At 44.8% G+C, this 27,349-nt stretch overlaps 1 protein-coding gene across 3 annotated transcripts in view; it reads right to left on the bottom strand.

The window, feature by feature from the left end:
* dscamb (Down syndrome cell adhesion molecule b) overlaps window positions 1-27,349 on the bottom strand; it is a 164,900-nt gene that overhangs the window by 24,674 nt on the left and 112,877 nt on the right. For all 3 annotated transcript variants that reach the window (XM_015341670.2, XM_015341669.2, XM_069189792.1), the window contains exons 7-12: window positions 26,391-26,687; window positions 22,757-23,032; window positions 19,698-19,976; window positions 18,767-18,886; window positions 12,867-13,040; window positions 164-360 (exon numbers count right to left, since the gene is read on the bottom strand). In XM_015341670.2, the coding sequence (XP_015197156.1) occupies window positions 164-360; window positions 12,867-13,040; window positions 18,767-18,886; window positions 19,698-19,976; window positions 22,757-23,032; window positions 26,391-26,687 (1,343 nt within the window). The remainder of the gene's footprint in view (window positions 1-163; window positions 361-12,866; window positions 13,041-18,766; window positions 18,887-19,697; window positions 19,977-22,756; window positions 23,033-26,390; window positions 26,688-27,349) is intronic.

The following is a 27,349-nucleotide window of genomic DNA, read 5'->3' as shown; positions in this document are numbered from 1 at the left end:
CATGCATTTTCAGAGTAAAAGGCATTAAATCCTGTAAATAATACAATATTTTTACAGAGGTATAGTGGCACATTCCTGTCCCATTAATGGTTGTTATGTGCTCGGCCTTGTTTTCTAGACTGGTCCCCGATGTGAGCAGACAGTCTGCCTCGAACCCTCGTACCTGCAACTTGGAGATGACCTCTTCGCCCACCTCCTTGGTGGAAACGACGTAGCGGCTCATCTCAGGGTTGATGATTCTGTCCTCCTTCTCCCAGCGGACGATGATGGGCTTCTCCCCATGAGCACTGCAGCTCATCTCCTTCTTCTGGCCCTGCGTGGCCAGGGAGGTGTTGGGGTAGGAGGTGATCATGGCTGGAACTGGAAGCACAAGAGGAGGAGCAGTGAACAGGGCGACCTGACGAAAGACAGCCTTTCTCCACCCCTGTCCTCCCAACATCCAGGCCTGGACAATGGATAAAAGAAAGGAGTTGTCTCCGAGTATGAAGAACATCAGCAGGGTAACAGACAAGAGTAGGATCTTGTCCAGCCCCGTCCTGAAAGAAGCCTCGGGTACCATCTTGGGCAGCGGGAGGCAAGAGAAGGACTCAAATTCCGAATACAACAAAAAATCAGTTTCTACCAGTTTTGGATGAAGATGTCAGATATAATAATAATAATAATCATATTTTTATCCTGTTGGCTAATGGATTTAAATGTACTTCAGCTGGTCTAGGAACTGTCACTGTTGCCCCACAGGCTTGAAAATGAATAAAAAAAACAGTTTAGTGAACTGGGAAGAGTCAGGACGAACCCCGTTGTGAAGGTGCAGCATGTGTAGGAGTATGTACGAGGGGACCATGTTCTACCTGATGTGGACAGTCTTCAGCCTGACAGGCAGGGCTGACAGCACACTCACAGCGCTGCACAGCCAGCATTTCTGCTGAGCGTGCTGGAGCCGGCCGGCCCAGTCTCCTATCTCCTAGTGCTACTTCACTTCCACCCCTCTCTTCCTCTCCCTCTAGACCTGCTGTGGTTGTATAATGACGGCGCTTTGATAATCCGTATTAATCAAACACAGCCCCCCTCCTCCTCCCTGGGTACCCCGACCCTGTCGTGCTCTTTGAAGCAGCGCGCTCCGAGGGCTGGAGCAGTCTGGGTTACTCCGGCGCGCGGCAGCCCCGCTGATGTGATTGAACGTGTCAGAGCAGGGACTGCGAACGTTTAAGGTTCATATCTTATTCACTCTGAAGCTGTTTCAAGCAGTGTAACAGACAAGAAGGCTGATTTATTTTGCATGACAACTATGAATTTTAAGTGAGATGCATTAAGAAAAGGTTCCTCAGCTTTGCTTAGTGTGATTTTTTTAGCCAGATATTTTCTTCTTATAGATCATAAAATATCATTCAGGTAGGAGCCTGGTGAGACAACAAGGGTCATCACTAGAAAACATTAGCAATATCATATTGAGGAGTGTGTGACACAAAATGACACAAATTGCACTACGTCAGAAAAGAAGTTAAGTAAGATGGCAACATGTGTGTCTGGGTTCTGTGTCAGCTGTGCCAGTGCTGGACGTTGATGTCCACCAGTAGGGCATCTCTAGCCAGGTGACTCGAACACGAAGAGTGATTCGACACTGCCAGGCAACAGGGACTGTGATTTGGACAAGTCTGTTTTGGACACAATGACAGCCCCAGACAGAGAGTAACAGCACTCGGATCTGATCTTCTGACATTTTATGAGTACAGTTCACTTTTCAGCAGCAAATACAAATTTTAGGCTGTAAAATTAATCTTAAGCACTGTAAGAAGCAGAGTACCAAGCCTTTTGGCTTCCTCTTATCCACTGTGCCAAGGATGATAGATAATGTGTCACTTGGTATCCGTGACCTCTGGAGATTCACAGTTCAAGACCTCTGCTGGAAAGATAACTGGATTCTACCGACAATGGAGAAGCAGAGAGAAATCTAATCTCTGCAAATGCAGAACGGTTTTGGAGTGCCTCAGGCAAGCAGTCGTCTTGATAATTCCTTAATTGCTTAGTTGATGTATTTTTTTAATATCCAGCGAAATTACGGCCTGTATAATAAGACAGTGGGACGCACACAGTAATCCTCTACAGGGAATCTGTTTCACATTATCAAGTTACTCTTCATTTTAAATAATATGCATTCATTTCTCTGTGTGGATGTCATACAGCTTCAGTTTTTTCAGACAACAGTGACCATACAGTATAGACACTCCTGTGTCTGCGATCACTGCTGTGCAGTTTCTGGAAATTGGACTTGATAAAGGTGTCAGCCAAACACTACAAACAGCGACAACACTTTTGTCATTCATTTAATAATCTTGCACAGGCACACATCTATATCAACTCCAATATCAAACTGAGAATCACACAAAAAAACATTGCTTTTGAGCGTAATACTAAGAACATTCAGGGAATAAAGCCAGACACTCTCAAGGCAGATTTACAACTCTTTAAACAAATGAACAAAAGCAAAATTAAGGAAAAGAAGGACATAAAGATGTCCAGCCGGATTCAATTTAAGTTCTCTGTTCTTTTAGTCTCACATGACCTGGAATGAATAATGAATGACAAATGGATTTCTAAATTAATATGAAACAGTAAACATACATTTTCAGCCTGATTTCTGATTCTCGTCTTTTAATTTAATTCAATTGGCAAATTTGTACTGAACACCTTACAGAAGAGTCTTTTTATTCCACCCACTCTTCTTTCAAAACATCATTTCAAAGTAGATTAGCCCAGTCTTAAACAAATCACAGATCTTTCTGTGGATCAATTCTGTATAAAACTGGACAGGATCAAGATGGCGCAGTAATGTAGGACTCAAATCCTGGGCCATCCCAGAGAACAATACATGCCAATCGTCCTTCCCTGAGGGCCTGGAGTCTGGTTCTAATTGAAGTATTGACAGGTTTAAATGGAGCAGAAATAATGCTGCATATCTCCAGCAATACACACACACACGCACACACATGCACACGCAGAGCCTTACAAGCGAGGGTGAGAGAGGGAGGGAGCCTATAAGTCTATAAGAGTGCAAGTCTGAGCTCAAAAGGCGTGAAATCTGATCTCCCGATGAATGACGTGGGCAGACGTGCTTCTGCCCTCGTGCCCAAGCAGGCAGGCAGGCCCCACCATGCCCACTGCAGCAGGGACACAGAGGGACCACAGCACTTCCCCTTCAGGAGCGCAGATCACCAAGGGACTATGCTGGCACTGCAGCAAACAACTTGTGCTGCAGTACTCCAAAGCACTGGCTTCACTGACTCTTACACACAACTAGTTTTCAGCTACACGTTTGTTTTTTTCCTTCCAGTTTGTCTGTTTAATTAACCTATGTTGTCAACAGGAGCAGTTCTTTTAGTGGGCAATCTGAAGAGGAGGGTTTAGGCTTTATAGTGAAAGCTACAGGCTGTCTAATCTGCCATCAGAGTCATTCATCACATGTCTGCTTCCTGCCTACAACACTGCTTCCCTTAAGCATCTGCCTTTCCCCAGTCCTCCCGCTCAGCTGTACTCATTGTGAAAAGCTGCGAGGGAACTCAGTCGCATCACGTGAGACCTGATACATCAAGAAACACCAAGAAAAATATTTAGCGCAGTCAGGCCAAAATGGTCAAATTCACCCTATTTCCAGTATGCATGGGTGTATACTGTAGGTATTAGTTGTTAAATCAGAGTGTGTCTGTGTCTAAAATAGGAATACATGACATGCTGTACTCAAACAGACATCAAACACACTTTGCTCTCTTCCCCTGTTACAATATGATATGCTGTCCCTGTGTTGCCCACACTTTCCTGTCTTCCTTTGGTCCCAAGGAGCTGCGATGCACAAACCTGCAGAGCCTCAGTTGCAGCTCCTTACCTTGGTCTGGAGATGATTTCTCTAACTCGTGCACAACCTCAGGGCCTCGCACGCAAACTGTCTGCGTGCAGCTGGATTATACCAGGATGGTCGCAAAATTAATATCAGAGGAGCAAAGCAAACTGTGGTTCTAAGATGAACTGGGACCCTGCCTTGATCCACAGGTCCAGTGGAAGTCAGAATCGGACCTACAGGCACGGCTGTGCGCTGCTCCAGCGAGGCAGCAGATCTCCGAGGTTTCAGGAGAGCTGCGGAGGAGGCAGATCGCGTGGGGAGAGGTGGGCGACGGAAGGGCTTCAGAAATTCAGAACTGGAAAAAATCTATTTGAGTTTGTTGTGAAGGCCCTAATTGTGTGGTGCATTACACCCTCCTGTGTCTGCTGTTCCCTGTCTTGTCACATTAACGTGAGGTGTGTCCTGTTGAAGCCTTTTAACTCACTAACTTGATGCGAGCTCCTGTATGGGGTTGCCCACCCTGTGGCTAAAAGACACTTGATTCTCTTCAAAGAGTTGGTACACGTCAAGGAGATGAGGTTTCATATAATTGCTACCTTTAACTACTACAGTACAATGAGACTAAAAACAAACTAGAAGAAACAAATGTTAAAATCATCTTACTTTTGTCACATGGGATTTCAGGACTGGGACATTGACATCATGGGTAGCATCACAGGTTTATTTAAAATCACAGGTGGTGAAAAAACAACGTCTAAAAATTCTTGTTGTAAGTAAAAATTCTTGTTGTAAATTCCCGTACTCACAAACTCTGATAGGAAGGAAAGAAACGAGCTTTCAGATTCACTCAGAGCAGAAAGCTGAGCAGGCCCACTGGTTCCCGGTATAGACTGGGACTGGTTTAAGTACTAGCCTGTGGGTGTATGGCAAGAGACTAGTATGGGAACGAGTCAGTAGCTCCCTGAAAAACTGAACGCTGTCTGCCCAGCTCATCAGTGAGGCTGCACCCTGCTGGCTTCAGCAGCTGTGTGGGACAGTAAGGGGAGAGGAGAGGGGGGCAGGGCATGTTTTGGGGAGACAGAGACCCTGAAATGTAACTTCAGATAAAACCAAACCTTCATTCTTCAAACCTGTGCTTAGCAAGTTAAACAGCAAATACAAAACTGTATGATTGTTTTAGTCATATTAAAATTAACATCATCCCTAACAGCAGGAGTACTTGAAGTATCAGTATTAAAAAACAGTGTATAGTACGCGTTGATAATTAGTATAGTATGTTAATTATATTTACAATAAAACAGGAAAACTATTCTCAGAAGAGCAATTAGCATTATCATAATTCCCATTTTTCTTTTTTACTATGTGTAAAAACAAAAAGCAGATGAGAGAAAGAGAAATAAAACCTTCGTCAGAAACACCAGCTCGCTGTGATTAGCGTGGAGGAAGATGCTGGGAACATTAAACCTGTTAATTATTCCACAGGCCGAAAGAGACGAAAACAGACACACAATTACATCAGCCTGGTCCTCTCACTGTACTAATTAGGCCGGTGCTGCGGAGAGCTCATTCTCTCATTAACTAATTACAGCTCTTTGCTGGGCTCCAGAATTCATTAGCATAGTTTGTTAACCCTGCTGCTCCTGGAGCTAACACAAAGCAATGGGGAGGCCAGCACCCCACACCAAGGAGCAAAGGCACTGCTGGGCCTATGTTTGGAGGGGTCTAGAAGGGCCTTTTTACGCCTGGTTTCCTTCTACAGCTTCCCCCATCCCATCATGCTGAAATACCGACTCAGCGTTTACTCCCACAGCTCTGTGTTCCCCAACGCACCCATGGTCGGGAAATGGCTTCTTCCTGGTTCGGATCCATGGGGCTCAGAGGCCTGGGGTCTCTGCCTACAGCCCAGAGCCTCAGATGCATTCACACACATGAGTAGTTGAAACTGAATCCTGATGTTTGAAGTGCCTGGTGCCCACAGTACAGTGCGGAGTCTGTCTGTAGGGCCAGTGTCAATGTGCCAGTGCATTGTGGGTATGTACACCACATACTGTACTACAGTTGTGAGAGGTTAACACTTCCTGCGGGCCTGATGGCCATATTACAATAATAAACATCATGTTTGTAAAGAATCACCCAATCTAACTGCACCTGTCATACATAAACAGGAACAGATTTAGAAAAGCCAGTGAGAATGTCTAGTCTAGGACTAGCCAGAGCCCTTCCAAGCAAAACTGAAGGAGGGCTGCCTTTTGATCTCAATTCCTTCAACGTCAGGGTGCATGCCTTGATTTCTTTGTACCTGCCTGGGTTATCCGTCTGTGCCAGGAAAGTTCAAATAAGACACACTGACTTTCTCAGACTGAAGTCCTGTTGTGTTGCAAACACAGTGATGATTTTTTGGAGGTACTTACTGTAAATATTTGCACTATCTTGACCATAATCTTTGTTAAGCAGATTCACACCTAACATGACGTTCTTATTAGTTATTTCTGCATAGGGTTCCTTCAGAAGAGATGGACAACTCATGTTCTAAAAAAGATGGGTACCTATTTAGGTACAATATGATCTTCTGTCTCCTGGCATTTTGAATTTGCTCTCGATATGATGTCTAAGAATAACCCATGATCCACTAGTTAATTCCTTTGGTAATTACACCAAAGAAGCAGACTTTGACCTGACAATCCTATTGAGGTCAAACCATACTCTTGATAAACACAAATGGTTAAAAAATTAATGAAAATCAGACTTTGTGAATTCCAATGCATTAACGTGGGACAGAGCTTTATCACCAACAAGGAACCTAGTCCATTCCAAGTCTGAAGCATTGCTCACCTGCTGTTAAATTAGGACAAATCTATACACAGCAACAACAGTTTAAAACCTCAGTGTCTAAACCCAACACTGCCTTCTTTCACTGCTGAATGGGAGCACAGTGTTGTGACCTCAGTATCTGTGGATCTTAACCCCAATGTGCGCACTGGTATTGACCTGACCATGCTTACCTTCTAATGCACAAAGCAGCAGCAAGAAACCCGAACTGTGCAGCTTTACATGGGGGTCCAAACCTTCATTTCAGCCCATTGCTAACTGTATCTGCTGGCTACGAGAGGGATCACAATGAATTTAATCACAGTACGCCTGGCCTGAATTGTTACTATGCCTTCAGCCTATTAACACACTAACAGAAACAAGAAATGCTAAGTAAGCATATTTAATTTCCAGCTACAATAACTGTGACATACTGTACAGTACCTATACATTGTGTGCTGTGTATGCATGAGAGCAGAACATAATTACTGCATGTAAGCAGCTACAAATATAGATCCACCTCTTTGTGGTGCTTCTCTTCACAAACTCTACTACTACTTCATTGCGATACCTGTGCTGACAGTGTGCTTTTGGCAACACTTATGAATCAGCAGTGTGCCTGTCTGAGTCAGCTATTTGTTTCAGAACAGCAGTCCCGTGTTTCGTCCTCAGCAATTAACGCTGGCACACAGACAGTCATTGCTGACGCACAGCACTTGGGAGGGCACGGGCCACAAACACCAACTGAGTCAAAGCCAGGGTGGCACATCACCAAACACACAACCAATAATCACCCAGTCAGCTGTGATCCACATCAGCTTTAATTCCATCGCAACACCCTGGGTGAGAGTGTTGTTAAGGAGGCCGAACTGCGAAGGAGGAATCCACAGAAGGCTGCTCCAGTGACTGCCAGCGTCCCATGGGCGGCAGCCCCTGTTGTGTTAATGCCACACGATGGGTGATTAAAGTGCAAGCTTTTGAATCAAAGCCTGCGCTGCTGGTCTGAAGAGGTAGCTAACAGCACTGCCGGCCTGTTGCTCGCTCGCTGCAGGAGGAGCTCATCAGGGACAAGCACGACGCACACAGGAGGGCCGGATGCTGCTGCCATCCAGAGCTGGGGTGCACTGGGATACTGGGGCAAAGAGACAGCACACCTGGTCCAGCACGCCTGCAGGGCCTCTAACAAGAGGGAACTACTGCCTCTGCCACTACGCCTGGCTATAAATGCTGAAAGTATCGCAGGGCTTTAATATTTCCAAGCCACTGCAAGATTGGGTCTTATATCTGTTTCATGCATAATTTAACCACGGAAAAATAAAACCTCTTACCGCGCTCACAAAGAGCTCCTTAAGTAAATATATAAGTAACAATAAACACGCTAAATTGCAGCCAGCAATTTTCCTGATTTTAAGCAGGCAGGACTGATGGAATCTCCCGGGATAACAGGACACGGAATCCCATTTTCCCCTCCTCACTTCTCCTCCAGCAGGAGTGTGATCAGCAGGAAGGGGGCGATAGACGCCGCGTGGGGACTCCTCCCTCTCCGCCAGCAGGAGAGGAAGTGGACTCAGCAGGGAGGCCCTGCGTCGGCAGGATAAGGGCGTCGAGCTTCCGCCACACGAGAACACAGCCAGAGCAAAGAGACAGGCAGGGCAGGTGCTGCAGGAGCTCGGCAAGGTGGCAGAAACTGGAGCAATGCATCATTGATAAAAATAATAATAATAATGGATCCAACTGATTAATCTAGTTTTACAAATCTTAATGGCACAATTAATTAAAAGATAATTAAAGCATAAGCATTTCATACACAAACTGTACAGACATATATATTATATATCTCAAGTTTCTCATTAATGCCTCTTACACCAGGCTGCAGTGCCTCAAGCTACAGTATCCACGATACATTATTTTCTATTCTGAGGGTTTAAACCAGACAGGATCTGACAGGGATGTGGACTGATTGGAGAAACAGTTTTTCAAGGACTGAGACCAGGCCGTTTCGCACTGAGCCCTGCAGAGGGCAGATCACCACCGATGAGACAGGAGAGCAGGGGGAGTCTTTGTTGAAAGGGTTGGAGGCAAAAAGACGCAGAGAAGCAGGAATACAAAGACGCCAGAATGCAGAGGAACACAGAGAGTCGGCCCCTGTCGCTAATTTTGAATTTAATGGCTGCAACTGTACACGTGGGTATGAGTATATGCAGAGCTGTGCATGAGTCTCAGCCTTTGTGCACTATTCTACCCCTTTTGCTTACTGCTTTTCCTTCTTTATGCAGAAACACCTTCCTGTGCCAATCTTCTATTGAAATATTGTATATTGTATTTTAAGGAGAACTCAATCCTGATGATTTTGTATTTTATTGTAATAACTTCCTCCACACATTTAAAGCTAAAAAAAGTTAACAGATTCTTTAATTAATATGAAAGAAAAATGAAAAGCCATGACTGCTTAGCTACTCAAACCATTTTCTGTGATTAATTTAGGTCCTTAGACTTCACTTAATGAGCCACAAAATAAGTTGAGTGTCTGTGTGCAGTAATACTGGTTCTCATGATTTCAGAATACAAACATCTGTCTCCGTGAGATTCCTTGGCTGAAAAATCCACCTCATTTGCCACCAGGAGTTTACAACACCTGATTATGCAAAACTGGTCAGATGAGAGCAAAATGAAACTTTTTGATCTAAACGCATATGGTCCAAATGCAACACCACACAATCAACACATTCCTGACAATCATTCATGATGGCGGCAGCATCAGGCCGAAGGCATGCACAGGGCCGGAGCTAGACTGCAGTGGCTTCAGAGCAAGGAAAGTGAATGTCCTCAAGTGGCCCAGTCAATGTCCTGACCTAAATCCAATAGAGAATCTGTGAGATGTGAAAACTGTTGTCTGGAGGAGAACTCAAGGCAACCTGAGAGACCCTGAGCAAACCCGTCGTGGAGAAAGGGCAAACGTTGCACCGCTGGAAGAAACTCACCAGAAAGATTTGCGGCTTCCAACAGGTAGTGAGTTCTTGGGACTGAATACCTCTGCAATCAGCATATTTAAGTGGGTTTTCTCTTTAGATTTTGCTGACATTTACCGACTGTTATCTTACCGTCGGAAATCTTCAGCCTGAGCACTTGGGTTCTGAATAAAATGTTATGCTTAAAATAATGTGAATTATTTTGTAATTTCACCACTATGGGACATCATAAAAAGAGAATGAATGCTTCTGCAAGGCACCTTATATGATTCAAACCTTTCGAATGTTCCGAAACCTAGGTGTCGTGTCCGCTGGTATGGCCTGAGCAGTCTTATGTTTTTTTTTATATCAACAAACTCGGAAGACGAGAAGAATATTACAGGAAATCAAAGAGGAAAGATACTGTATGGACCACTGGAAAGTGACAAAATCGCTGAAGAAATCAGCCCTAGAAATGTCAAGCTCACCTATGCCCATGGGTAGTACTGCACATATTAACTGGCCTGTTTCTTAACTCAGACGCATCCTTGCCCTGTCTTTTGCAGATGGTTGGCTGCAGTGAATTTGGCTCTTTTCCATCCTGGACATGCAACCTAAACTGAATTATCAACGCTAAAGATCCTCTTGGCCTGCTTTTAGCAATCAGCACAGATACGACAGGGACCTCTGATCCCGTGCCCTTAGGACAAGTTGTATCTCAGGACAGAGGATAAACATGTTGCTACTGTTTAAATATTCTGGACTCAAGATGTGACTTGAAGAAATTTGTCACCAATTACTGTACATATACAGTATATGCTGTGTGTATACCACGCCTACACTGTGAATAACCAGAGAAGCGAAGGAGCGAAGAGACTGCATGCTTTGGAAGAGAGCTGTTGGTTACTAATAGGATGCAAAATGAGAGTGAAAGAGAGAGAGCTGGCTTGTGTACCTCTGAGCTCACTTTTCCACATGGCATCCTCTGCTTGAATAAAGAGTTGAAGGCTTAATGGAGGGAAGATAAGTCTTTGCTGCTCAGCAAATAAACGCACAGTTCACAAAGCCATGCACTCTCTTTACAGGGCTCAGTGGTGCAGAAACACAGGGCAGGGTGGCAGCTGGCCTCTGTCTCAGTGCCACTGTTACTTACTGAAGGACTTCAGGACACCCCACTGTCTGTAGGCCAAGAAAGCACTTCTAAAACCCCTAAGCGAGCCTTTCTGGGGCCACTGCACTAACCACTTGGTGGCATTGCACACAATGCAAAGACCACTTAAAACATTTTGGTAACAAAATAAATTAATTGATTTATTAATTAAATCAAACTTGTAACATTTTTACAAGTTTGAATTAAGCACAAAGTCGTGAAAGTACTATATAGTCACCATGTCGTGATTGTGACATGAGGCGGCCCTTCCTGCTCACTAGTCAGTGCAATGACTGATGTACTGTGATGGACCAGCGAATAAGTACAGGTTGTGCAGCAGACATTTCACCGCAGAAGTGTTCCAAAGTGATCTGCATGCACAGTTAACAGGTAAGTAGTATTTCTTGGCAAAACTGTTTCAAAGTCGAAAGCAATATTTCTGTTGGATTAAAAGAGATGTATTCACAAGCCGGCTTGTTTACAAAGTAAATTCACCGGAAGATTGGTTGCATCTTTCTGAATCGCAGAATGCAGCACTGCGCATACCTGGACATTTAGTCTATCTTGTGATGCACATTTTTTTACACATTATTGTGTACGCTTTCATTGTGGTTTGAAATGCACTCATCAATGCCAATTCCTTCTAACTATGAAATATAAAAATAGTGTTGCTGTTCCCCTTTAACCCATACAGTAAGTGAGTCATAAATACAGTTTGTTCACATTCCAGAACAGGCCTGTTAATTCCTCTTGTGCCAACTGTATGCTTCCCCTCAGTGGTCCTCATGACCATCAGGGCGATCCTTAAGTCATTCACTCCAGACGTGAACATCTTCCACTTTAAGAAACATTAAAGGTTTTTCATTTAAAAATGGTTCTGGAACTTTATTTTGGTACTTTTATGAGGGACAAAAATTGGACAAGGATTTGTTTTGGGGGATACGAGCTTTGGAAGCTGTCCTGAAAGTTATTAAGGACTGTAGGAGACTGGAAGCGGCTGTCCGGCTGTGTTGTTGAAGCTGATACCCTGATCATCCGCTGCTAGAGAACAGTGTAGACGGGCCACATGGCCGCCTCTTGTTTCTCACCTGTGTAACGTTCTTAACAGGACCAACAGATGACTGCAAAGGCTTCTCAGATTAAACCATTCCTTATTGCTGGTCTATTTCCTCACTCCACATTTTAAAACATAGGGAAAGTTGCTTTTTTCGGTAAAATACAGCTACAAAAAATGAAATCTAGCTTCATTCTGAGCCAGACCAGGGGTGCGAGCTGTGGGAAAACGCAGGGCTGAGAGTCTGATAGTGGTCCTGTGTGAGACGCACAAGATCAATGCGCTTCAGTGTGGCACTCACTGCTGCTGAACCTCCCTTGGCTGATTTATCACAGTGTTTCAGATCTGCCCTGTGTCTGCAGACTCCTCCTGCACTCATACAATCAACACTCTGCCAGCTAGAGCTCCACAGCGCATGGCTGGGCAAACACTACTTAAAACACACAGTGATGAACAAAGGGACAGGCACAGGGTCACTCCATACTGAAATGTAAAGAAAAGAAACACAACGTTTCGGCTGTGGAGTCTTCCTCACCTTCTTCATCTGCTTTTTGGTAGACTCAGCCAATATAGTCCACTATGAAATGGGCTTCTCATGGAACTTAAGTCCTGTATTGACCAAAAGCTTCAAAGTGCCACATTAAAACGTTAACCAGAACACAGAAGACAGTGAGAAGGGGAGTGGGGACAGTCCAGTCAGTTAATGCACTGCTTCCCTGCCCCAGTCCTGGTATCATTCCTGAAGCAGCCAGTGAAGTGCTGCACTCCAGAGGAAGTTGAGCGAGCAGACAACTTATCATCCTGTAAGTTGGAATTAATTACACCTGTAATTTAGAAGAAGGCCCGTCCCATTTTACAGCTGAGAAACACAACAGGAACCCACAGAAGTTACATTCTCAGCATCTAGATGCCCAGCAGGCAGCACAGGGCTTGGGGCGCTGCTGCAAGGGGCCCTGTTGAAGCTTCACCAGCTACTGTTTGGCACTCTCTGGTTTCTTTGAGAAAAAAGGCACATCTTGCCCACGTCTGCCACCTCCCCCCCGCCCCCCCGTTCCAGAAGAGACTCGGCCTTACTTTTGACGGTGAGGTACATGGACTTGCTGACGTCTGCTCCCACGTCGTTGCTGACCTTGCACAGGTAATAGCCGCTGTCCTCCTCCAGCACGTGCTTGATCAGCAGGGAGCCGTTCCCCAGCAGCTGGATCCGGCCGTTCAGGGCGATGGGCTGGAACTGCGGCACGCCGGCTCCTGCAGGGACAGGCAGGGGACGGCAGCACCGGTCAGACAGTCCTGCAGCACCCAGCACACCGGCACTGCCCTCCGCAGACACCCAGCACACCGGCACTGCCCTCCGCAGACACCCAGCACACCGGCACTGCCCTCCGCAGACACCCAGCACAGCGGCACTGCCCTCCGCAGACACCCAGCACATTTGCTGGGGCTGATGGGCCATGACCTTCATCAGCATGCACTGGCAGACGAGACCTCCAGGCCACACATGAGACACAGTCATACAGTTCCAGCAGGATTTGGGCCTGGTTAACGACAACGCTGGGCGTGAAGACAAGCGGCTCTCTTCAATGGATACATCTGGGAATTGCGACTGGGTTGGAGATGCGATCCGATCTGGGCTTCCGCCGTGCAGCTCTGACAAGGCAGTGCGCTGTCCGTGTGCACTTGGGAGGTCCAGATCCGGACAGGCAGCACCAGAATATTTGGAATTAGAAGGAGAAAATCACAGAGGATATGTCTATCTTAAAAAAAGGCTGACACTATCAGAAAATTAAGACTGACAATGATGCCTTGCATTGTGGAAAACTGTGAGCTTGCAAACAAATATATATAGAATGAGCCTACATGACAGGACTGTGGATTATCTATGTCAAATCCTCATTTATACATACTCAGATGATTTAAGAGGTGCAATTAGTCAGCCCTGGCACACATGTACATTGTTACAAATGTAACAGGAGGCCAGAAAAAAATAAACACCTAGAATCAATAAATGTGCTCTTAGTGGCAGGTATTTAAAACATGCTGTAGCGGAATTGGTTTCCCAGCAACCCTTGCTTACTTCATTTAACACAGGAAAGAAACAGAAGTTTTTTCATTCCCTTCTGATTATTTACACACACACAGAAGAGGACGGTTTACTGGGGAGCGTGCTGGACCAGGCCCTGACTTTGTTGTGTGGTTTACAGCAAGCGAAAAGGGTGCTTTTTACTGCTGTAACCTCTAGCCTGCAGAGGACTCATTCACTGCCTTTGCTTTCACCCAGACTCGTGCTCACGGAGAAAAGCCTTGCCACGGGCCTCGAGGATGCTGTCGGAACCATTTATGAAGACCGCATGTGAAGTCATGTGAACAAACTTCCTATTGCTGGCCAAATAACCTTGAAATGCATATCTATAGCCCATTCGGCACTGACATGCCTGTGAGAATCAGATCTGTTTCTGCAGTCTATAGCTTTTCATAGAGTAACTGGTATTTTATAGGGTATAGACGGCTCACCACACACAGCGTGTAGCTACAAAATTTTTTAAATCTTTTTAATCGTCCATGTCTTTGTCTTGATACATACATCTAAAAAAGGTTTTTTTTTCTATTCAACCGAATTTCCTTTCTACTACAACTGGACTGTATAGTCAAACATATTGTGGTTGAATGGCTCCTGCTCTGTTGGTGAGCTGTAACACCCAGAGCACACAGCCCATCAAATGGGTTTTCCAGTTTCAGTTGCCTCAAAACATTCAGAATCTAGTGACTTTTCATGCAAGAAAGCGTAAAGTGTAAAACAGAAAACTGGAGAGCAGGGTTGGGCCACAAAGTGATGAGAACTCTGCAGCTGGGTGTGTTATTAACATTCATATTACCAGTGGGTTCATATTTAATAATCTTTCACAGCACTGCTGTGGACTGTCAGCAGAGCGAGGATTGACAGGCGAAGCAAACTGAACCTTTTCAGTCTTGAACAGAGGAGACCATGACAGGACCTGATCCAGGTATTGAAAATCCTGCCAGGGCCTGACTGAGTCACCCCAGTGGCTGAATCGTGGACTAGAGGACACAAGTGGGAAGTGGGAGGAATTCCCTGTAACACAGAGAGCAGGAGGCACTTCTTTACTCAGAGGGCTGCGAACAAGCTTCCTAGCCATGTTGCTTCTTTCAAGAAACAGTGAGATATGATCCTCTATTCAATGAACTTTCATTTAACTTTCTTAATTGATTTCGATCAATCCTCCTTATGTCTTTATTTGCAGAGCCTCCATAAAGTAATACATCTTGCTGCTTCCAGGTCAAAATAACAACATGGCAATAGCAACAAGCAATGGAAGAAAAACCAGCTGCATCATGGACAAACTTTCACATTGCTGATGGGCTACCCCTGCTACTCAGTTCGGTCATTTCTTTGCCACTCAGGGAAAAGCTTGGTGCAGAACTTTGGGTTGGACCCCTAGAATTACGAGGGGAGACAGAAGGGCCTCAAGTCCATGATGCTGCTGGAGAACAGGCAGCAGAAGGACCTTTTTCGTCACCGTACTGATTCTGTGCTGTGTTGTAACTGTGTAAGTAAAAAAAACGGCAAGCACAGTGAAAAAAAAATCACAAGGTAACAGATGTCCAAGACAAAACTGTTTTGTTTAAAATACTTCACTGGGCTGTGACATCACAAGACAGCGGTCACCTACGGATTTCACCTCCATGGGTAACTGCTGTAGGAAATCCAGCAGTCTGCACGTGCCCAGCTTTCTGCAACTATTAAACGATAGAAATATCAAGGACGCATAAGGTGCATTAAGCTTATGTACGAATCATCTCCGTAATTAGCATGCAGCAAGGTTGGGAATAAGACATTCTGTGTGCGGTGGGATTTTGTCCTTAATTAAAAATGCATTCAAGCACTTGTGGTTAGCTAGAGGTCAAGTGGGGGCACTACTCAGATTCTGTTGCATTAGACAGAGAGAGAGAGGTAGGAGAGAAATATTGTTCAAGGATTATGCAAAATACAAAGAGAATTACTTCTTATGCTAATAGTATCTGACCTTTATTTTTTTCCCCCTTGTGCTGTTCTAATTGGCCGCGGTCGTGCTGAGAGGACAGAGTGACCCAAGTGCCCAGGTGCCAAGTGGCAGGCCGACAAATTGGAGGTACATCTCCGGTGAGCGAGCAGCCCGTGTCACTGTCATCAAAGGGCTAACTAAAACTGTCAACCACCATTAATCAGAACTGAGGTCTGATTCCTTCCGGAGGTTTCAGCCTGAACCAAGTTCCTCTGTTCCACTGATCGCCAAGGACAGCCGCTGCCTGAACCAGCTACAGTACATCAGCCAAGCCACCCCTGCTCTCGGTCCCTCTCTGCTATCACCTGACCCACCCACCTCCTGTCTTTGTATCAGGTGCACATCTCTTGCATCCCATGAGACATCTCTGTGTCTCACTCATGCTCATGTGTTTATATCCCATGAGACATCTCTGTGTCTCACTCATGTTCATGTGTTTATATCCCATGAGACATTTCTGTGTCTCATGCATCTCTTTGTATCACGGGCAGACCTCTGTGTTTTGTCAGGTGACTTGTGATGAGTTCCCAATCTCCAATTTCCATTTCTGTAAGATGAGTCCTGTCAGCACAACATTGGGTTCACAACATTCCTTGGAATTCATACTATCCTCAGTTTCACAGGGGCAATTAATGAATTCCCCCATAAAAAATAGACTAAGAATGAACAATACCGGGCTGAAAGGTACAATGCAATCTGAATCTTGGAAAATGTGAAAAAAGTGCATCTCTTCAGAGTCTGTTTAGGTCATCTGGTGTTTCTACTCTTCTACCAAATGGTCATCTTGCAATTGAATTCTAGACATTAGCTCTTTAGTGAAAAAAGAAAAAAGAAAAACACTTTCTACTAAGAAGGTTTTATCCCACTATCAGGCCACATCACAAGCAATCTTAAATATTCTGTATTACTGCTCAGTCTTCATATGATGTGTTATGAGTGGGCTAAGCTTCCTGGCCTGTAGCACAGCTTCATGTGTGCAAAATGTATAAGTCTGTCACAGAAAACACAATGTCAGGCAGACAGCCACGCAGGCCAGGCTCACAGCATCTCGTGAAATTAGGTCATCTTGCCACTTGCTGGAGCTGTGCTTCAAGTAAACCCTGTTATCTGGTGCACCAGACAAGATCACTCTCCTTCTTTAAAAGCAGACACAAATGAATTTTGGCACCTTACAGCTCCACTGTTTTGAAGCTCTCTGTCTTATGACCCAGTGGTTTGTATTCAGCTAATGTTTCATAATATAATGTTTTTTATACTTTGATGTGCTATGAATATGATAATGCATACTGAGCAATTTAAAAGAACCATTAATATTTTCTTGCTGAAAATGACAAATAATTTGAGGTTATAAATGTTGAAAAACAGAAATTGAACTGCCATGTATATCATGGTACAGTACATACAGTATATTATGTATTAGTAATATACAGCATATATTACAGTATATATATATTATAAAGCATTAAAATATATACAGTGGTGCTATAATCAACCATAACTTCAAGATTGACATCTTTGTGGTTATAATAACTTGATGTCAGTGTCAGTGCTACGCCACAACACGTTTTGGCAAATTAGATGCAGATGAACCTTCCTTTCATTGTGATGGTTTTGAGGGAAGTGTCTGCAATAGAAAAGGAGGGGCTTGACTTTCGCCTCTTACAGCTCCACTCAAGGGCCAGGAGAAAACATCAGGGAATAAACATGGCACTTTAGCAGTTTAATAATGTTCAGAGCTCACTGAGTGGAAATTATTAGAAGAAAGTGTTTAAAATGTTTTATATTGTAGATAGGTCTGCTTTGTGCAATGATCACACAGTCCAGGACAATGGTATTGTTTCACTTCTGTGCAAATAAATACACACATTTAAATACTGTATGTCACTTCCAAGAATTAATTATGAATTATGTACCAGCAATTGTGTACCAGTGTTGGTGCTTGTTCCATGTTTTTCAAATACTGTGCTACAGTGATTTGTGTACTAACAGAAATGACAACTCAAAAGCTTTTGGTGTTGGTAAAGGGATACAATAACAACACAATGGACACACAGAGTACATGCACACACTGCTGTGCAGACGTCCTGGACACAATCAGGAGTAACAATATGTGCACTATGTGTTTATGTACTTTTCTGAAAGCCTCAACTAGGTTTTTCCACTACTATAACTAATTAAACTGTTATTGATACAGCTGGGTTTGGAAGGGAACAATCCAAGCTTGTTGTTTAGCATCTTGAATTCTCACTGATGAGCTTCTTCAGACACCTGATCCCAGAACCTCAGTGTGAAATACTTGTGATCAGGCTACGTGAAGTGTTGCTGCAGCTCATCCATCACCAATCAGCTCTAATCGTCCCATTGTCAGGTGTTCCTTGGCATCAGCATCCTTCCATCCTCTATGCACGCCTTCAGAGCTAAAAGTCTATGTTTCGTACAACAAAACACAGATCTAATACAGGGTTGAGAGACTATTGTGAAAATATCAGGTGATGATCACATGAGAACTGTGTTTCTGAATAAAGAATGAAAAGCACTGGGTGAAAAGTGTATGACAATACTAAATGCCTAAGACTTTTGTGAAGTGTATTATTAACATAGTAATAAGACAACATTTCCTCTGTATTTTCTATAATCCTTCACCAGAATAAAGAGGGTGAATGAATGAATTGAATTTTAGAGCTGCAATACCATGCCATGGAAATGAAGCCTTTAGTTTTTTGTGAATCCTACATCCCAGAGCACCTCTTCCCATTCAAAGTGTTCAAAGGCTTCATGGTCTCATGAGACCGGTGTCTTCCACCTGCTCTATGATCGATCTCAGTGAAATCTGGCATCAATCCCATCTCGATCATTCCCAGACCAGCTTGCCTGGCCTGCCACAAACCCTTGAGCGGGATGAGGCGGGCTCACCTTTGGAATATTTCCACACGATGGTGGGCACAGGGTAGCCTTCCGCGGAGCAGTTCAGGATCACAGCCTTGCCATAGATTCCATCCTGATCGCCTGGCTGGACTACAAACCTCGGGGGCACTGCAGAGAACACGGGACGGGTAAGACGACAGAGGGAAGGAACAGGCAAAACCAACCAACGATGCGGAAATTTCAAATGAGCTGTGAGTGAAAACTTGCATTGCACCAGATCCTAAGGCGTGCTCGTAGGAGCTCTGCAGTTTCCTCCAGGTAGCTGACACACACACACGGGCTCAGTTTTTCTGGAGAGTACAAAGTGAGCGAATTGCTGAATCTGCTATGGAGTGGGCAGTGCTTCCGCAGGGAATAAATGGGAACAGCTAGTTTATTGACTTTTATATGCTTAGGTACTGTTTATACTGTACAGTATGTTGAATAAAGGACTGGAAAAGATATAAAAGAGCACATCTACAATCTTCCCACTTGTATTTTCTGAGGTCTGCTTTAATAATAATAATAATAATAATAATAATAATAATAATAATAATAATAATAATTCCTTATGTCTATATTTTCGAGAAAGGCTATGGGATTTTTAATGACCACAGAGAGTCAGGACCTCGGTTTTATGCCTCATCTGAAGGGCTGCATCGTTTTTCTAGTATAATGTCCAACCCAGTCATTAGGACCCACATGGACTGCAGGGCCCCCTACTGGCCTCACTAACACCTCACCAAGCAGCAGCCTCAGCTTTCCCAGGAGGTCTCCCATCCAGGTACTAGCCAGGCTCACACCCCTTGAGCTTCAGTGGGCTGCCAGTAGTGAGTTGCGGGGTGATATGGCTGCTTCCTGAGGTGTCTCAAGGTGCCCCAGCAGAGCTTCGATGAGTTCTGCAACGGACAGCTCGAACCCGAGCCCGCACCGGCCTCACCTCTCACGATCAGCTGGCTCTGGTGCTCCACGGCCGCAGCGTCGTTGCTGGCGATGCAGGTGTAGTTGCCGTTGTGCATCAGCGAGAGGTTGGAGATGCGCAGGGAGCTGGTGAAGTCGATGTTGTCGATGGTGACGCCCAGGCTGGCGGGGATGGGCCGGCCGTCCTTCTGCCAGGTGATGGTGATGGGCAGGTCGCCGGAGACCACCACGCAGGGGATGAAGACGCGCTGGCCGATGGAGAAGCGTGGGAACTCGAAGGGCTGGATGAAGGGGGGGACTGGAAGAGACCACAAAGAGCCATCACTCATACACTGCTCCCCGCACTGCTGCAGGGCACTCGTCTCTTCGCGTACCCAGAACTAGGCCTCCGTCCCTTTCCTAACTGTATTCAGAAACGGCACAACCTGGACGGGTCGCCAGAGCCACATGTCCACAACACCTGTGGAGCAGCAGTTGCTTCTAAAACACCACCACACATCTGTCACAGAACCCCGAACAGCTCACGGCCCTTCAGCCCTGTTCTTTCACAACTCTGGTTGTGTTTTTCTACGTGCTATTGTTTGTAACAACAATAATTCTACAAAATAATAAAAGATTTCATTCTGTGTCAGAAAAAAAAAGTATAAAAAGCGTTTTGGAATAAAGTCTAAGCGTTTCGCATTTTAAAACAATTCAAGCAAAGCTGGATTCTAAGAATACTCGAATACAGTATATACTGTATCTAAATGTATTATTAAAGAAAAAACGAATATTCTGAAAATTAACTTTTTCCACAAAACACAAAATGCTGAAAAGCTCATGAATGCTGCACATTAATGTGTGCACCCCGTTCTTACTGCGGTATGAGTGAGCCTGGTGCTCCAGCCTGTCAGGGGCAATGAGCAGGAGTGCTCTCTCACTCTTACGAGTAGTGTGAGCCTGTTGACTGGGGCAAGTACTGTCGAGGTGTGTTCATTCACTCTCATGTGTTTTATCACCCTGTCAATTGACCGAACTGCAGAAGCACTCTTCCACCATAATGAACCAGGCTAGCCCATTAGCTGCAGTCTCTGAACATGCGCTCATTGTCTTTACTAAGTCTTTTTAGCCTCCCAGCTCTGACTGGTACACAGAGTACAGTGTAAAAGTGCAATACCAGGTATAAGGGCTCGGGCAGGGCCTCAACCTCATCTTAAAGTGACACTGACTCTTCTGGCTTGTGATTAATGAATTAACTTCTTAGCCTCTACGTTGGAAGCACCCAGCTTCTTTTTTAAGAAGGTGCTGATTTTAGTTTTCCATTTAATGGATTTTCTTTGGGAACTTTGGGAATTCAAGGTGAAAGTGAAGCCCTCCTGCTGCTTTGGAAACTGAACTCCCTGGGACATAAGAGCAAAATGGGAGCAGACAGGGCCTCTCTGAGGTGTGTGAACAGTTTCTGCCCCCCAGTTCAAAAGGAAATCTGTGCACAGAGTTACTGTCATGATGCAAAGCCATGTGCAGGATAGTGAGAGCATGTCAGGCAGATTGGAATATTTATGGCAGTATGAAAACACTTGTATCTTGGGAAATCAGAAACCCAACGGGAATCTGGTGCTTCAGGTCTCTCTGGCTTCCCAAGGACACACTTAGATGGTGTCAGAACCATCCCAGCATGCTCTTGCTCCTGCTGGTCCTGCGCTTTCGGCCATGAGTCCTGCCGTGAGGTAACTGACGAGTGAACACAGCCGGCCTGCCGGCTGCATCACCGTCTCAAACCCGTCTCAACACGGCCTTGCAAGTCAGCGTTAGCGAGGAGAAAAAACCAGAGGCAGCACTGCGATAAACAACACTTTAGTGCTTATTTAATTCGTGGCAAATTTGTGGAAACAACTTCTCCAGGGATTTTATAGCCACTGAAAGAATGAGCTTCGTTTGAGAATCAATGAGTTAAAATAACACTGAAATAACCAACGCTTTGGCACTTATTTAATTCACAACAAAGTAAGGATAATGGACTCCAGGGATTTTCCAAGCTGCTTCAGAATTTTAAGCATCAGCGGTGCAAATGAACTAACTTGATTGTAATGGAAGCAGCACTTTGTTTCTTGTCCTCTTCCCTCCACTTCATAACGCGTAAGCAAAAAGACCAGTACGAAGAACCACAACCACACATGCTGTTCACAGCTGGCGTCTCAGCGCAGTGCACACGTGGACTGATGTTTTCACTGGTGAGGAGCTGTGCTTCCCAGGATGTCAGCTCGTTAGCAGCAAGACATGAAATTCTCTGAACCCGTAACATTGTTGAGATGATTCTCCCCAGATGCAGAGTTCTGGGACTGCTATGCAAAGTACAAACGGCAAAGTTCTGGGTTCATACGACTGCAAGGAAGAGTGAAAGGTCACCTTTCCCCAGCGGACAGCAGTGAGCCCTTTCCTTGTGTTTTTGCTTTTGACTGAGGCTACAAACAGCATTTGAGCACAAGGGGCTCCCACTACGCTCCAGCTCAAACTTGATTTTTTTTAATGAATCAAGGCACTTTTCCTGATGTGCTCTGCAACTTTCTAAGCCACAAGCAGTCCAGGGCAGTATGAATGCTCTGTCAAGCCTGAAGCCTGAAGACGTCTCTGCTCCTGTTCTTGTCTTCTGTACTCTACAGGGCCACGGCTCTCGTCTTCGAGGGCCAGAGTGTTTCCCAATTTTCACTGCACCACATCAACGCCCTTTTCCCACTCCCATTCTTAACCCGGGAATGATTAAAAGAGACATATAAACCCTGCCAGACCGCAGCTCATCCTACTGCGTGCTCTGCACCAAAAGCTGGAGAGAAGGGCTTCTCAGTTCTGGTGCCTGGGACCCCTGCACCTGCTCAGCTGTGTCATTTAACCCTCGGCTGAGCTGCCAAGGTGAGCATGAAAAGGGAGGAATTGTAGTTGACTCATGGAAATTAACAGTTGCAAAGAAACATCACACACGTCCAGGAGCCAATACCAGCTCATGAGTGCATGAAAATCCAATGAGAGCCCAGCTGGAACTGAGGGATCCCAGGCTCTGAATTTGGGGACCTCCCTCTGCAGGCTCAGCAAGGGGGTGTGTACCTTTGACGGTGACGTGCACGCTCTGGCTTGTGGATAGCTGGGGCTGGACCAGCACGTTGCAGGTGTACTCTCCCTCATCCACCTCCTTCTGGACGTCCGACAGCTTCAGGGTGCCGTTATTCTCGAAGGCACCCTGGCGGTGATTGAAGGGCAACAGGTTGGAGTTCTTGTACCACTTGATGGAGTAGTAGGGGTAGCCAATCACACGGCAGTGGATGTACGTGTCCCGCCCAGCAATGGCTGTGATGTTTTTCATTGGCCGGATGCTGGCAGGCCCTTAAAAACAGAACAGCAAGAACACTCTTTAAAACAATTTTGAGAAACAGAACAAAATCACACCGTCTCTTCGGAACAGTGCCATGAACAATTGTTCTGTTTGCCCCTCAAAAGAGGAGCTCTGTCTTCTGCAGTGCAGCTAAACTAGGGAGGCAAGATGTAGGGAGGCAAGATGTGTGGTGGCAGAAACAGGTTAGAGGTTAGTATCTGGATGCCCGGATGTAGAAATATCCAGATTTTTCGTCACTGCTGTTTGTCAGTAGTGTTTCAATGACAAAACAATCCACCTGTGAAGAAACAACAGGAAAATCTATAAAAAATATATATTTCTATCCACTTGAATAACCATAAGTTTCATAAGGGATCTATAATTTACAATAAATACAAAGTGGAAGTAAAAATTGAATGTAAACAGCTTTATTGTGTAGAATCTGTGGTTGTAAAAATAAAAACAGAGGAACAAAAACAGGAATGTGTGATTTTAGAAACTTGCAATAAGGCGATGCTTTTCATCAGTGTGAGTTCTGTAAATTATTTATGCTTTTCTCTTTCAGAAAGGACTTCCACATTCTCAAAGTCAAATCGTTAAGAAACAAGTGCAGGATGTCAAGAGAGGATTTACTTTCTGAACAAGAACTAGATAACATATGTGAAAGTGCAATTAATAAACGTAAAAAAAGATATCATATAACTGTTAAGTGTTTTTTTAAGTTTCAGTTCATAGATTCACTTAATACTTTCCCGAACTGCAGCCACAGATCCTTACCTGTACATTGCGCCCTTTTCTGTAAGAAGCAAAAACAGTACATTTGTGACAAAAGAAACAAGACTGTTCGATCGGAAACTGAAAGCACGATAATTTAGAGTACACCATTTTCAGCCACAGCCAGGAATCAAATCAAACTTTATTGTACCTTTTCCCTCCTATTGCATGCTGGGTCTGGGAGTTTCCCACATCTCTCTTCAATGCCCTTCAGCGCAGGTGTTCCTGTAAGCACTTTGTCAAACTTACCCATTTGCAAAGCCAACAGCCAACCAAATTGTTTTTTTTCTATAGACACTTGCACACACACTTCCAGCCAGACTGACAAACTACAAACTAACCATCACGTTCAACTGAACAAGGCTTAATTTAATCAAAAATGAAAAACTTGGCCTGATTAAAAAGAAGTCCACATTCATGATTACTGCTCTTATTCATATTAGAATTTAGGACCAAAAATGGACTTTAAGGGACCTTTTCACAAAAGTGAGGACAGGAACATCAATAAGTATGAATAGATTCAATCCGAATAATAATCTGTACTGACTCCTGCGGAGTTCCTTTGCTCACATAAAGCAGCAGTGTTCTCTGGGCTCAGTCTGTCACATGGAGACCTGCGGGTTTCCTTCCACAGCGATATGAATCTACACTTCCAGGGCAGAACGCCTGTTTGTAATAACTGACAATTCTCCAATGAGAAGAGGCATAGAGTCTGTGCTTCTCAGGTTCCAAGTCACATTAGACCTTTAAGTCTTACTTAAGACCTCGGAGCCCTGCTTGCCTGGACCCTGTTCACAGTGGTCAGCTCGTTGCTTATTTCAGGGTCGAAACGAGTATTCGCCTCCACGGTCCAAAGGGGAAGAATAATTTGTGAAGGGGGCGGAGGGTGCGTTTGAGGTCTCCATCGCATCCGGACCCTGCCTGTTATTGAGGGGCTCCCCAGCTGCGCCCCTCTTGGGCAGCACATTCTATAGCACCCCTTGAACCAGCAGCGACTCCAGAGCTGTGCAGGAGGGCAAGACTGCACACCTTGTCCAGGTGAACCTGGACTGAGCTCCCTGAACCCCCTCCCTTCAAAGAACTGCTGCCCTGGTCTTCTCGTGGAGCAGACTCCACCGGCAACCGGCCTGCAAAAGTGTCAACTAGCAGAAGCCTGGGTAAGTGGGGGGCATGTTTCTCCTCAGCCATGTGGAAACTGTTATTTGTAAAGCTCCCCAACATGAAGCCGAGAGCTGGCATTAGATAACGAATACTGCATGGCGGAAATGATTACCGAGACACGTGAACATTAATTAAACTAATCCAGGCTACATTTTGTTTCAGTTGTAGAAATTTCAGTTGAAAACCAATTGATGTAAAACACATGGACAAAACAAGCAAGATGACAGAGGCTGGCTGTCAGATCCATGTACACACTTATAAAAGCGACCAGGAAGACATACCTGCTCACAAAGATACTTATTATACATTCAGTACAAACACAAACACACACACACCATTACAGACATATACAGCATATGTACTGTACATACTGTACGGAATACATATTCTAAATGGAAAATGCAATGATTTCTGGAATGAAACAACTTCGATTAGGTTGAATAGACATACTTAAGGACAACTCACAGGCAGCTGAAGGCTAGTTATCGCCGGACGGATGTACAGGAAGGACTTTCATGCAAACAGGCCAATAAACATGCACACCGAACAGTTAACAGGGCAGGGAAACACAAACTGAATAAATGTGGATATAATGACAAGCATGATTGGTCAATTAGAATAATTCAGGGTAAATACGTAGATGTACAGTGTATGTAGATAGGTACATTATATTTTAAACAAGAAATGTGTGCATTATTGTGAAGACATTTAGTGTTAAATACTACATTTTCAAGAAGGGATAGACAATGAAACTAAAGTAGTCTCAGCAGTACTTAAGGCTGAATTGTAGTGTTTGGAAAATTGCTGATTTAAAAAAAATGGCAAAAAGAACATAGAGTACATATTGTATATATATATATGAATAAAAAATGAGGTAAGGTTATATTAGCAAAGAAAGAGTTATCTAAAATTATACTATCAGTCTTCTATACAAAGATATTTTAGTTGGTTTGTTTGTTATAATTATGCTTCCGAGAGAATTTATGTTTTTTTCAATTAAACAGATTTCAATTGAACAGCTAAGCTAAGGTGTGGCCAGTTGTCATCATTTCTTCTTATTACAGCACAGTAGGATGGGGATTTTTCAAAGTGATGAAAGGCAGAGGGGATGAAGAGCAAGACTGTATTTTCACAGTAAGGTGGAAGAGGCAGCTGCGATTGTGAAGATGAGGGATGAGACACAATGGAGGAGCGACCGGGAATCAGACCTACAAGCAGAAAGACTAATTTGGATGGAGCAAAATAACAACCATGGAGGGAAAAGAAACGGAATAAAAGAACAAAACCTGCAACTGAAAAAGAGACATGATGTTATCCTGAAATGAGCTCAAGTAAGGTTAGTTAGGCATCTCGGGGGCTGCTTCGAGCATGCATGAGCCTTGCGACCAGAATGAGTCATGTGTGTGTCTTTGGAGGAGCTGATCTGACAAGCACCTCTTACGTTTATTCGAGCCTGGTAGGTGACCACGCCGGCCGAGTTGTTGGCAGTGCAGCGGTAGACTCCGCCGTCCCGCACGTGGGTGCTGGTGATGTTCAGGTAGCTGAGCACGTTGCCCTCGGAGGTGATGACCTGGCTGACCCGGTGGCTGCTGTCCTTCACGATGGGCTCGTCGTCCAGCGTCCAGGTGACGGTGGGCAGGGGTGTGCCCTTGACGTTGCACACGAGGGACACCAGCTCGTTGGGGCTCACCACCTTCTCGCTGAACGCCGACAGGATCTTCGGGGTTCCATCTGAAAGAGCACCAGCAGTACGGGTGGTCAGATGGACAGCCGCCCCAAGCCGGTGGTGTTTCGTGCCCGTTGGGATGACACACACTTCCGTGGCGGGGTCTCAAAGCGCTGACCCAGGGACGGAAGTGTAAAGCTCAGAAACTGAGAAACTGCGTTAAAGAAAGCTAACTGCTATTGGGAATAGCTTCCACTCTGCACAGCTATATACTGTAGAATTGCTTGTTTCATTTAATCCTCTCAATATCTCAATGCCCAACATGAAGAGAAGTTCATCAATTGTTTTCTACACCCAGGGTCATACAGAGTCTTTCTCTATGGTAAACATATGCCAATAGAAAGTCCTTCACCTATGAAATACCTTTATTATATATACAGTATATTGTCAGAGTATCACATCCTCCTTGGCAGTGACACCTGTAAGTGGGAACTGTTTCTTCACAGCTCTCAGCATGTGCAGGCTGTGGGGTGCAAAACGTATGACATGGGGTGTTGGGGCGAGTGTGTAGGATATGGGGGATATGGCATAGGGTGTATGGTGTAGGAAATGGGGTGTATAGTATAGGGTGTAAGGTGTAGGAAATGGGGTGTATAGTATCAGATGAAGGGAGTTGTCTTAGGTATTGGGTGTATAGTATAGGCTATAGTGTGTAGGGTGTGGGGTG

This window comes from Lepisosteus oculatus, chromosome 5, assembly GCF_040954835.1.
Source record: "Lepisosteus oculatus isolate fLepOcu1 chromosome 5, fLepOcu1.hap2, whole genome shotgun sequence".
NCBI classification, from domain to species: domain Eukaryota; kingdom Metazoa; phylum Chordata; class Actinopteri; order Semionotiformes; family Lepisosteidae; genus Lepisosteus; species Lepisosteus oculatus.
Note: the sequence above shows the minus strand (reverse complement) of the source record. Positions and strands in the feature narration are given on the sequence as shown.